Below are 13,643 nucleotides of genomic sequence, written 5' to 3' on the forward strand. Positions count from 1 at the left end.
AAAACAGAAAGAGGTAGGCAAATGATTTGGCATTGTCGTTTATTTTTATTGCTTGGAGTAGCTAAAATACGGAAAGTATGTTTATGTTAAAGATCAATATTTTGTTTTCGTGTTTACAGAGATGGTGCTCTCATATAACAAATGATTTTTATGCGTGACAATTTGTTGTTTAAACATTTATATTTGTCAATAAATGATTACACGACGAGGACTCTCTACAATGCTACAAGATTCTGTAATGGAAACAATAATAGTTGTGTGTTCCTTGTTATCTTTGTATACTCTGTCTTCTGGGTGTCATATTACCATTTCAAGCAACAATGGTGAAGATTTGAAAAAGTGTGATGATTTAAATATTAAAAAAATGATGGACTTCGTCAACTCCACAATCACAAAACAAACACAAATACTACAAGATGTAATGACCAAAGACTGTCAAGGTATGTAACTCTGGGTAAAACCATTTCTTTAATTTAAAAATGCTTAATTCATGTTTTTTAAAGGTCCATTCAATTTGAAGAAGTTATGGAGCGATGCAAATATAAACTGTTCACATTTGGTTGAGTGAGATTACATGTCAGAAATTACGGGAATTAGTACAGAGAATAGCATTGAGAATAGAAATGAGGAATGTGTCAAAGAGACAACAACCCGACCAAAGAACAGAAAACAGCCGAGACAGTCTTCAAAACAGCGAGAAAATCCCGTACCCGGGGTCGGGCTTCAGCTGGCCCCTAACTAAAATTGTGTGCTAGTTCAGTGAAAATGGACGTCACACTAAAATCCAAAACATATAAATGAACTAAAATTAAAAAACGTACTAGACTAACAAAGGCCAGAGGCTCCTGACTTGGGTCAGGCGCAAAAATGCAGCGGGGTTAAACATGTTTTGTGCGATCTCAACCCTGAACGGATACCCAAACAATTACAAACTCATTTCTTTAATTCAGATAATCCGGCGGATAGGGGAAACTGAAATTCATATAAAGAACTCCCATACTAGTACATGTTTAATCATAAAGTGAAATTGTCATGATTCCGGACTATTTTTTTTAACGATTATAGCAATTTGCACAAAAAAAAGTATTTCGCTATCGAAACCAGAACCATTATAAACGTTAATAGTTTTATATGTAATTTTTTCACCAAACAGGGAGGAGAATCTATAAATGCGTGGAAGACGTTGCAAACAAAAAGTCAACTGGTCAAAGTTCAACACTCAATCCTACCGCTCAGTTTAACTCTAGTCACGGTGTAGATGGACTATTTCCTAGTGGAAGCGTGCATATAATAGCTACTCACAGAGAGAGAAATCCCTTCTGGTGGGTGAATCTGGACAAGGAATACCTGGTTGAAAGAGTAGAAATATGGAATCGTAAAGACTGTTGTGGTGAGTTAATAAGCTGGCTTCGACAAATACTAATAAAACTGTACTACTATCAAATATTAATCTAACGTGTTTATGTCTACTGCTAACACCTGTGGTATTATGAAAATTGGAGAAGCAAGAGACAAATTTAACATTCGGCTTCATAGAACAAAGCTAACAAACACTATCCCATCACAAGACATCTCCACTCAAAGGAATATTTGTATGAGAATGCCAAGAGAATACTTATGGATTCAAATACTAAACACATTAGAACAGGATGGTTCAAAGTCATATGACCCTTCGAAAGGAGAATGATAAGGCAACTGTGTTTGGCCTCTTGAATTCGAAAAATCAAAACACCCTTCCGATTCAGTTCAATGGACATTAGTCTATCGGATTGAGTATTCATATTTTTGAAAATTGACTTACATATTGGCATTTGGGCTTCAAACTTCTTACATTTAGTGCCAAACAACAAAAACTGCCAAAATTGTCTCATTTTGATATTTTTTCATTTATAATTAGATATGAGCAAGAGCGTTGTATGTTACAATGATGTTAATCTCGGTATTGATACTTTTCCACAAAACCATGAAGCAGAAGAACTGCCAGTAATGCTTGAAAATGGGGATATGGAAGTACATAGCTTTCAAGTCCAGTGGAACTGCCCACTTTTCATTTTTTTTTATGATAGACTTAAGGTAGACTTACTGTATACCGCCATCTTAGATTGTAAAAAAAACAGTTCACAATCGGTCTATTTCTTTGCTTAAATCTGCAAATTTTGAGACAAATTGGTTATTGTGTGTTAGACTGTTTATTGGAAAAAATAAAAAATAAGTGATTTATTTCATTATTTAGACTGATTTAATAAATACCAAATATTTGTGTTTGTTTGAATCAAATTGTCAACTTGGTCATTAAAGGTAGATAACTCAAGCAGAACATTTTTTTTCTAAAGGAATGATATAGAAATTTTCAATTTCTACTTGTAGCAAGAAAACAAGGTCGGTGACACCATTTTTTTCTTTTTATGTTCTTAAAGCATATTTTAGAACCTTATAGATTTCTTTTTATTCACAAAAAAGTGTTTTTTCACGAACAATCTATGCAAATTTTGGCAATTTTACCCGACTTGTAGCTTGATAAATAACACGGTTACCCATTCTTTTTATTATGTTTTTGAAAAAGTATGGAAAAATCTACATTTTGGCAAAGTATAAGAAAATTCTATCTGAGGAAATATATACCAATCACCCACCTTAAGAGTTTTCATTTTTGAAGTGTTATTGGTCGACATACTGGTTTAGTGGTTTTAAATTTAAATTTGGTTGAGAATCTATCTTTATGGTACGATGAAAATAGATTTCCTACGACTTTCGGTACTTTCTCTATAGCACATTTTCTTCTAAAAAATTAAAAAAAGGATACAACACTTGTAATATAGAAAACCTTGTTGTGTCTTCTGGGGCTCCAATGGTATCTTTTACTCCTGTAAAAGAACAGGTAGGGACAAATTCTAATATAAAGTCGTTTTTCACTATCTGAAGTATTAATATGTCTATTTTAATTTATTTGACACCACTGACTTTGGAAATGTCTGACAGATGAGTGCCTACTCCAGGCAAATAATTGTGCGGTTTTTTAAAATCATTTTCAGGGAGGAATTCTTTCATAAAATTAGAAGGTACAAAAATGTCTTCTAGAATTTTTCCATAAAATTAGACAAAGTTTCAGTCGGTCAATAGAATCTTGTTTATCAATTATTGATTCTAGACAGGTTTGACATAAGCAATTTTGAAAGAAGATCTCGGCTTCCTTGATCCTTAATGAAAATTTTGTTTCTAACAGGGACAAATGAAGATGGATTTATAAGCGGTATGTGTTTCTTTAGCATCCCGAATATTTCAGCAGAGTAATGTTAAAGTTCAAAATATTTACCACCAAAGAGTTGTGCGCAATTCAAGGGAAAGTCAGAAATTTAACTTATGTGGCTTTCTTTCCGAAATGTACTGTTTTCATGAAAATGTTCATCTAGGTCATAACAGAGTTAGCAATTATACGTGAAGTCATATGCCATAGATCTTAAGTAGGCTACTTAATCTGAGCATGCTTTGATTCATCTTTTTCAGACTCCATTACATCAATATAGCTAACTATCACAGATCAATATGAAACACATCTAAGCCATATCTGAATTTGCCACTTTGAAAAATCAGTATCCACTTCCCTGTTAAAGTAAGGTCTGGAATTGGAAAACCTGTTATTTTCTACAAAGAACCTTTATCTTCCAGTCAATAGTAGAAGCAAATCATCCTCTATATTATTATCAAGCCTTGCAGGGTAGCAAATTCAGAAAACGCCTGTCCAGAAACCAATAAAGACCTTGTCATATGTCAGGCACACTGATATATGCTTAAAGATTAAAAAAACTCTAGGGTCCCCTGAGAATAATATGGTGCGACAATTAATGTTTCATCAGTGATATTCGAGGTCAATTTTTTTGAAAATCTAAAACATAATCCAAAAGTGGAAGAGCTGATGTAATCGAAACGGATCAGAAGTATAGCCAGAACTGGACAAGAAATTAGAACTATATATGACGGAGATACATAATTTCAAACGATTTATACTAAAGTAATAGCAAATTTCAATAAAACAATATCCCTATTTTCACGCCAGTACCGATGAATTAAGCTACCATCGGGGACTAAAAGTTCACCAGCAGAGGTATCGACCCAGATTGATTGTTGTTTGCTAAAAGTACATATATTTCATGCATATTTAGGCAGAACGAAGGAATGTTGGCATTTCCTATCAACTGATCATGTGATATGTGCCTTTCATGATCAATACAAAAGAATTGTAGCATTTTAACAAATGCCCTAAATGATAACCAATTGTTTCAACATTAATTCTGTAATTTTACAAATGTTTAGTCGGTTAATAAAACCGAATCGTATTAACAATTGCTTGTTTTATATAATCGTATTAACAATTGCTTGTTTTATATAATCGTATTAACAATTGCTTGTTTTATATAATCGTATTAACAATTGCTTGTTTTATATTCAGCTGAACGAACTAGAAATTTGGATGTAACTATTGGGCCAACATTAAACGATATGAAGTTATGTGCGCACTACAAAGGTCCAAGTCACAAAGGTGAACACCTAGTTCTCGGCTGTACCAAGAGAATGAGGGGTCGTTACGTCAAGCTGCAACTCCAGGGAACGGATTATTTAAATCTACTGGAAATTAAAGTATTTGCTGTTAAAACCTGTTCTAATTAAAGTCATGCGAAACGATTTTCTTGTGTTTATTATGTTAAGGAAATTATTAGACCAATGCATGTATATATACTAAACTAAGTCTTCTTTGTACATTTTCTAATTTCACGAATTTGTATAATCGACATCTCCTGTACGGCAGGGTAGATTTTATACAGTAATTACATTACACGATATCTTATCCCCAAAGTCATATGTGCAGATTATCAATACGGATATTTCGAAAAATGTCAAAGAGGCCTTTCAAACTATAAAAAATCGTATTGGTATTAGTCCCAAATATACGGCTAAAAAGAGGACAGTCAACCATATTTTTCAAAACGGCAAATAAATGTAAAATGGTCATTCACATATTTTTCAGATGATCTTAGTTATTTTTGAGACACCTTTTCTGTATCAGCAGGAGTCTCGGCCATGTTTGAAGGCCATTAATGATTTCAACCATTATTCAAAAATAGATACAAAATTTGTTAAAAATTAATCCTTCACACGATTGTTTCAATCGTCTTAAGATGCTCTTTCTAAAATAACAATGTCTTCCAAATTTGGATGTTGTTGATGTCACTTACCGTAATTATGATTGAAGATCAAAAATGTATTATCTAACCTATGTCTGATGGGAATTCGTCATCCCTAAGATTTTCTCCAATTTTTCATTGATTTCTTTATAAAAATTGCCTATTTTCAAAACTGGTGGCTCACATCGTTACGTTAGATCATCAACCTAAACTAGACCATACATATATCATTTAACAATGTCGGAAGATGATTGGACCATCAACCTTAATTCTAGTATGGGACCGTTTGGTAATCGTTTGGGAGCGATTATGAATTTTTTCATGAATTAAAAGATATTTTTAGTTTAATTTTTCATTGCGTTTGGCCCGATCGTCGAAATTTTGGTAACAACATCCATGCTGGTTCTTCGGCAACTACATCTGACACAACTTTGAAACTAGCCACAGTGTGGCAATGTTTGCTTAAGGTTGGTTTAATGTATTTCAGACATTTCTAATCGTTTACAACAAACAATGGACGGATGTCATGTTACGAGAGAAATTCAATCTTGCTCTATTGGCAAGGTTATTATAAATGAAGAAACCAATCAGTCGAAACTGAAAACTGAAAGAGGCAAGCAAATGTTGTGGTATCGTCGTTCATTTTTATTGTTTTTGGGGTATAACACAGAAAGAATGTATATTTCAAAAATCAATATTCTATGTTCGTGTTAACAGAGATGGTGCTATCAAATAACAAATGATTCTTTTGCGTGACAGTTTGTTGTTTAAACTTGTATATGTGTCTACAGATGTCTACACAACGAGGACTCTCTACAATGATACAAGATTCTGTAATGGAAATATTAATAGTTGTGGGTTCATTGTTATCGTTGTATACTCTTTCTTCTGGGTGTCATATTACCATTTCAAGCAACAATGGTGAAGATTTTAAGAAGTGTGATTATTTAAATATTAAGAAACTGATGGACTTCGTTAACTCCACAATTACAAAACAAACACAAATACTACAAGATCTACTCGTCAAAAACTGTCAGGGTATGTAACTCTGAAGACAATCATTTTGTATATATATTCAAAAAATTCTTGATTCATTTTTTTACAAAATATTCGTTCAATTTGAAGAAGTTAAGTAGCGATGCAATTATAAAACTGTTCACACGCTTTGGATGAGATTACATGCAAGCAATTGCGTTATTAATACAAAAAATGAATTAATGCCCAAACAAACAACTACATAGTAATTTCTTAAAATCAGAAAATCCAGCGGATTAGAGAAAGCTGAAAGACATATAAAGAATTTACATACGTAATAAATCAGATCGCCAATTTGTCAAGATTTCTGACTCTTTTTTATAGGAGTATGCATTTTGCACAAAAATAGGTTTTTCGTCCTCGAAACCAGAACCTTTATAAAAGTTAATAATTTTATGTATATATTTTTTTCACCAAACAGGGAGGAGAATGGACAAATGCGTAGAAGATGTTGCACACAAAAAGCCAACTGGTCAAAGTTCAACACTCAGTTCTAGTGCCAAGTTTAACTCTAGTCAAGGTGTAGATGGACTAATGCCTAGTGGAAACGAGTACATGATACATACTAAGCCTGAGAAAAATCCTTTCTGGTGGGTGAATTTGGGAAGGGAATACCTGGTTGAAAGAGTAGAAATATGGAATCGTAAAGATTGTTGTGGTGAGTGCATTCCAATAAGATAAACTGTCTTCGACAAATGCGAATAATATGTAACACAGAAATGATTTTTCGGATTTTTCGTAGGAAAACGCCTGGCTAAAACTGAAAGAGAATAAATCAACGTATATGACATTGTCAATGTTTTATGAAATTGTTATAAAACTTCAAAAGAATATATTTGTCATATTTAAAAAATTGTGACTCCTGATTAAAAAAAAAATTAAAAATATGTATTGTAACCGCCGATTCTAGAATAATAAATGTAATATTGTTCCATATGTTGGTCACATTTCTTTTAAACATACATATATTTTGGCGATTTATAATAATGTTTTTTAATCGCCGGTCACTTTGATTCCCAAACATTTCAAAATGCATCAGAGTCAGAAATAAGTATTTAAAGTTAAGTCGTTTAGCTAAAAAAAAATAACGTTTAAAGTTAAAAAAAATATTATGTTAAAAAACAAACAGAGTCATGACTGCATTGGTTATCACCATATTTGTCTTGATTAGTCGTTTTGTACGTGGGGTTAATATTGATAAACGAAAAATTTTCTTATTTTCATATTCATTTGATGTATATAATATTTTAAAATGGGTATTTCAGGTATTCTAAGCCGTATGTAGAAAATATAAATTTGTATGTTTCCTTTATGTTAAATGAGTAAAAACCAATCGTGAACGGTTCCAAACGACAACTTTACTCGTATAAGATAAGATAAGACAAGATATTTTATTGGTTTAAAATCCAAAATTATAGGATTATTACCAAGACAATGAACATTGGCTATACATAAACATACAAACATATATCTGTCCACATTTATAAACATTGTATATATAAATTTGTATATCCCCTCCATTATTAAAAGAAAATATTGTTACAATAATATATATGTATATAATCTCTGCTAAGAAGGTGGTACCACAAATTTATTTATTACTCAATAAAGCATTTCTAGAATTGTACATGTCAACTTATGAATTTTACAATGATTCTAATTATATCAGTCTCACCACACCTATACAAAAATTTAAATCTCTCTTCATCAGTCATATTTAAAAAAGAGGGCACTATTTCACTAATTTTAGAAAATAATTGTTGCAGTTCTCTAATTGTATTTAGTTTTGTACATTTTCTAGTGAAATGAAATTCATCTTCTACTTCTAAAAGACACAAGGGACAAATTCTTTCTTCTAAAGGGGTTAAAGTGTGTCGACCTTGTTCAATTTTAAGAACACTATTATTTGTGCGAATTTTGGCAAAATGTCCTTTTACTTTTTTGTCAATGCTTAACAATAAATAGGCTTCCATTTTGTAATTTTCTTTAAGCTGTCTATATGTTCTGAGCTTATTACCGTGCAATGATATATCATCACCAAAAATATTTTCTTTCCAATAATTTAGATATCTATCATTAAGTTTGGTATGAAGTGCATATAATAAACGCCTTTTTGAAATAGTATCATGATTTTCCCAAACGTGTGAAAAATTTAATGTAGCAAGTAACTGTTCAATCTTTCTTGCAAATCCATTGGTTAATTGCAGGTTTGAACTATATACATCTTTAAGTAAACAATTATTACCAGATTTTATCGCATGCAACCAGAAGCCAATTGGCAGTTTTAAAGCTTCTATAAAAACTGGATACATACCAAGTTCAGCTAGTACTGCTAAATTAACAGCTGTTTTTTTTACTCCAATTAAAGTTTTTGCAAATTTAATCTGAATTTTAATGGTAGCCAATGACCAATATTTTGACTCTAGATTTGTAATATCTTTAATCATATATAGAGACCAAGCTTCCCTACAATAAAGAAGTATAGGTTTAACACAAGCATCAAAAAGCTTTAGGTGAGGTAATACATTAATATCTTTAGAAAATAACTGTTTTCTAATACAAAATATAGCTTTTGAGGCTTTTTTAAAAAGAAGTCTCACTGCCTCAGTAAAACTACCAGAGAGTTTAAACACTATACCCAAATATTAATATTCTGTACAGTGTTCCAAAACATTATCATTAAAACAAACTTGTCTTTTGTAGGTTTTTTACCAGATTTGTTAAAAATCATAACTTTGGTTTTGTCGAGATTTACTGTTAAATCCCAACTAGTGCAATATAAACTTAGCTTATCAAGGCATTTTTGTAGGCCATTATTATAGCAGTTTCAGAAATTAGAACTAAGTCATCAGCATATAACAGACATGAAATATCATCATCATTTAACATGGGTGGTTCACATGTGGAGTCAAAAATAGAGTGTAAATCATTAATATATAAAGAAAATAATGTGGGGCTTAAGATACACCCTTGTTTTACCCCAACTGTGGAATTAAAAAAATCAGTGACACCTTCAGATATCTTCACCGAGTACAAAACCTCTTTATACATAATTTTCATTAATATTGAAAAAGGGACCATCTATGTTGTAATATGACAATTTGTTAAAGAGGGCCTTTCTGTTAATAGTATCAAATGCCTTCCTGAAATCTATGAAACAGGCATATATCTTTTTTTTATGATGATTTAAATGCTTTATCAATTATAGTTTTAAGAGTTAAAACATGATCAAATGTTCGACTTCCCTTTCTGAATCCAATTTGCTCACGACAAATAATTTGGTTTCTTTCAAGATATTTTTCTAATCTGCTATATCGAACTTTAAGAAAAAAAAATTTCTGAACAACTTGAAAGGGCTATACCTCGATAATTAGATGGATCATTAAAACACCCACCCTTAAAAATAGGCTTCATAAAATGTTCTCCCCATAAAGTTGGATAAATGCCAGACTTAAGAATAAGATTAAACAATTTTACATAAACATCAATATTCATATTACAAGATATTTGCAACATTTCATTTGTAATACAATTTGAACCACTTGCTTTTATATTATTCTTTTAAGATTTAGCTGCAATAACCACCTCCTTAGTTGTAATATAACTGTTTAAGATCTCACTGTTACAATCATTAAAAGCAGTACTCATTTTCTTATCGTTAAGTACATTTTTATCATAATTAATATTCATTAGTTTATTCAAGTATTCAAACCATTCTTTAGGTTGTATGTTAGAGCTAGGATCCTTGAAGTTCTCCTTTTTAAGTTTTTTAATAATTCTCCAAAAATCATCTGAACAGCTATTATTTGAATCTATAATCTGTTTTATCATTTTATGTCTAAATTGTCTATATTTTTTCCTTATGAGTTTATTTAGTTCCTTTTTATGATATAATACTTTATGTCTAAGACTATCATTCCAGGCTCAGTACACAATTTTCTAGTCAGACTTTTTAGAGACCTATATTTAGATTCACATTCATTATCATAATATGACTTTTTTGCTTTTCTTCATTTACTTCTCCTGGCTTTAACAGGGGTTTTATTCATCTTACTTTATAAAAAGGTAGCATTGTATAATATTGATGATATACTCGAGACTGTGTCAGAATTAATGATTATAAAGTTAAATTTCAACATATTAGACTTCAAAAAATTTCTTCTCGTTTATTAGTCCATTTAACTCTTCTAAGAGTATGCTTAGCATAATTATTAAATGACTCCTTTACTAATTGAGATTGGACAGTGATCAGAGATTGTTGGTTCATATTGACCTACACTAAAATTGACAATATTTGGTAAAAATTCAGATGAGCATAAGCAATAGTCATCAATAGACACACCATTATGATTATAGACAGTGATTTTACCTTTCGAATCACCCAGTGTTCTTCCATTAAGAATTCTTAATTGAGATTCTGTGCATAAGTCAAGTATTAGTTTTCCATAATTATAATTATTTTGGTGTACTTGAGTATTTCTAAATTTGTATACACTATCTGCAACATTATTATGAAAAGTGAAATAAATTTAACTGAAAACAAACAAAACGTTAAAATGAAACCCATCGAAATTAGATAGAAACAGAAAAAATTAAAATCAGCAAAAACTTGCTTAACAATATAGCACCACAACTTGCGTATGTCCCAAGTTAGGAAACCTCTGGCCTTTGTTAGTCTTGTATGGTTTTTTTTAATTTTGGTTCATCTATATGTTTCGGAGTTTAGTGTGACGTCCATTTTCTCTGAACTAGTTCACATTTTTATTTAGGGGCCAGCTGAAGCCTGCCTCCGGGTGCGGGATTTGCTCGCAGTGTAGAAGAACCATTGGTGGCCTTGGGCTGTTTTCTGCTCTTTGGTCGGGTTGTTGTCTCTTTGACACATTCCCCGTTTCCATTCTCAATTTTATTGTATAGCAACGTAATATTCCCTCTAGAAAGTATCAAACATTGGCATAGTTTTCTCTGGTGTAATATCGACTTTCTCAAACATTTTAAACAGAGCTCTTGATCCTTTAAATAAACTTATTATAAAAGATTATCAATTTAACACTGTAATAAGATCTTCGAATATTGTTCTTATCAGTACAAATTAAAACATAACTAATTATCATTGTTATACAATTATGAACATTTACGGTCCTACATTCTGTCAATACCTATATTGTGTCATTGCACAAGATCATGTTTATGACGTCTTTATACTAAATCCATTGTTTGTGTACTGATTGATATTTTAGTCTTAAATAAAAAAAATATATTTATTATTGTTATTGGCTTTGATCTAGCTTTCATTAATTGCGAAAACTCTCAGATCTGTACTTTGAGTCTTACTTAGATCCTTTAGTTGGTGGTTATTTTTTGTGTATTTTGTTTCGATCAGATGTGTCAAGCCTTTTTCAACAATTTTTTATAGTTCGTTCTAATGTTGCGCTGTTACACTACTGTCCCAAGTCAAGGGTAGGGTTGCCAGTGTCCGCAAACATGTTTAACCCCGCCACATTCTGTATGTTTCTGTCCTAGGTAAAGGGAAGGGTTGCCAGTGTCCGCAAACATGTTTCACCCCGCCACATTCTGGATGTGTCTGTCCCAAGTCAGGAGCCTATAATTCGATGGTCGTTTGTTGCTGTATATCATATTTGTTTTTCGTTTATTGTTTTGAACATAAAACAGACCGTAGGTTTCTCGTTTTTTATTTTTTACATTTGTCATTTTTGTCACCTTGCTATGCGATATGGGTTTGTTCATTGTTGAAGGCCTTACGGTATTTGGTCCCTGGTGGAAAGTTGTGTCATTGGCAATCATACAACATTTTCTTAGTGTTATTTTTTGGCACGTTCATACAGCATATGATTGATACATTAAATACAATATATTGCATAATTTGTATTGAATATTGAATATTTCGTGCTTCAAATTCGTTTGTCTTTGATCCTAGTGTGATGATGGTTTTCATTGAAAAGGTAACATTATTTAAAGGGCATTGCTGTCAAATTCTTGTTCACCGATTTGACTCAAATTCCTGTATACGACTTAAAACCTACTAAAACGCTTATTCAAATTATAAAAAGTCTAAAATAAACAATTTACGATGCATAGACTCGAAAGTATGTATCAGCATTTGGTGTGTATTTTATTCACCATCGATGTTTACCTGCCGATGGTCATATAAACCGATATAAATATAAACATAGACATAAATAGGTCTTTTTGATTTCATATTATAGATTAAAAAATATGATTAATAATCGTGTTTACCTGTATAAGAATGATTTTTTTCTAGATCGAATCAGTCAACCAAATGGTTTACCCTTGTTTCACTTCCATTGTTTACATTCGTTTCCATTAAATAACTGAACACGCCTAGTTCATGCGTAACCCACATCTAGCTATAGGAATCAATTAAAGTTCACATGAATACGGATTCAATGAGGTCGAATTATTCACTTGCAAGTGAATAATTCATTAGCGATGTTTCTTTGCTTACTTTGACAAAACGGAACCAAACTAGTTGTTAAAAGCGAATTATTATTTCACTATTTCAATTTCATTATTGATTGAACAAAATTAATGCTAGAATTATCATACTGTAAATTTCCTGCCAAAGGTCGGTGGTTCTTTCCAGGCACTCCTGCTTCCTCCACCAATAAAAACTGGCCGCCACGAAGCAGTCCACAGTGCTGAAAGTGGCAATAACACCAACACACCAATCAATCAATTATAATGTTAAAAAACTAAGTTATTTATTCTATAGTTTAATGGTAAATGTGAATATCATCCCTCACAGATAATACATGTGAATCGTAAGCTCGCGTAATATGATATTTAACTTAGGACAATATTCATGTATGTTAGAACAATGACTAAAAAAAACTATTACATTGTACTCCTTATAAAAACCTATTCATATCAACAATTACTTGTGTCTTATATTTAGCTGAACGAACTCGAAACATGGATGTTACTGTTGGGCCAATTTTGAACGAAATGAAGTTGTGTGCACACTACAAAGGTCCAAGCCAGAAAGGTGAACACCTAGTGATCGGCTGTACCAAAAGAATGCGGGGTCGTTATGTCAAGCTCCAAATCCAAGGGACGGTAGCTTTGAATCTACTTGAAGTCAAAGTGTTTGCTTTCAAAACATGTTCGAATTAAAATAAAAATCAATATTATAACTGTTATTATTATTGTTCAAAACTTTTTTTACCTCCGCCCTAGTATATATCGCCTTTTCTATAGGTCTAGTCTATACTTTATGACTCTTTAGCGAAAGTTATTGGAATCAGTGTTATTACATGAAGTGTTCGAGTCCGTTCTAAAGGTTATTTTATAAAACAGATATTTTACCATCTAAATATCATTTATTGCACATTTTTATTGATGGTTGGCGGTTTATCCTTCGACATGAGAGCAAATGTTAAGATATCTTGG

At 31.8% G+C, this 13,643-nt stretch overlaps 2 protein-coding genes across 2 annotated transcripts; both read left to right on the top strand.

The window, feature by feature from the left end:
• Positions 1–217: 217 nt before the first annotated feature.
• LOC127702476 (fucolectin-like) lies at positions 218–4,681 on the top strand. The gene is made up of 3 exons (XM_052206684.1): positions 218–440; positions 1,154–1,390; positions 4,448–4,681. Exons 1-3 carry the CDS (start codon positions 221–223, stop codon positions 4,663–4,665), a joined length of 675 nt encoding a protein of 224 aa, XP_052062644.1. The 5' UTR covers positions 218–220; the 3' UTR covers positions 4,666–4,681.
• Positions 4,682–5,989: 1,308 nt separating this feature from the next.
• LOC127702475 (fucolectin-like) lies at positions 5,990–13,387 on the top strand. The gene is made up of 3 exons (XM_052206682.1): positions 5,990–6,218; positions 6,637–6,873; positions 13,150–13,387. The coding sequence occupies exons 1-3, from the start codon at positions 5,999–6,001 to the stop codon at positions 13,365–13,367; spliced, it is 675 nt and encodes a 224-aa protein (XP_052062642.1). The 5' UTR covers positions 5,990–5,998; the 3' UTR covers positions 13,368–13,387.
• Positions 13,388–13,643: the final 256 nt, after the last annotated feature.

Source organism: Mytilus californianus, unplaced genomic scaffold (assembly GCF_021869535.1).
Source record: "Mytilus californianus isolate M0D057914Y unplaced genomic scaffold, xbMytCali1.0.p SCAF_5, whole genome shotgun sequence".
In the NCBI taxonomy this organism is placed as follows: Eukaryota; Metazoa; Mollusca; class Bivalvia; order Mytilida; family Mytilidae; genus Mytilus; species Mytilus californianus.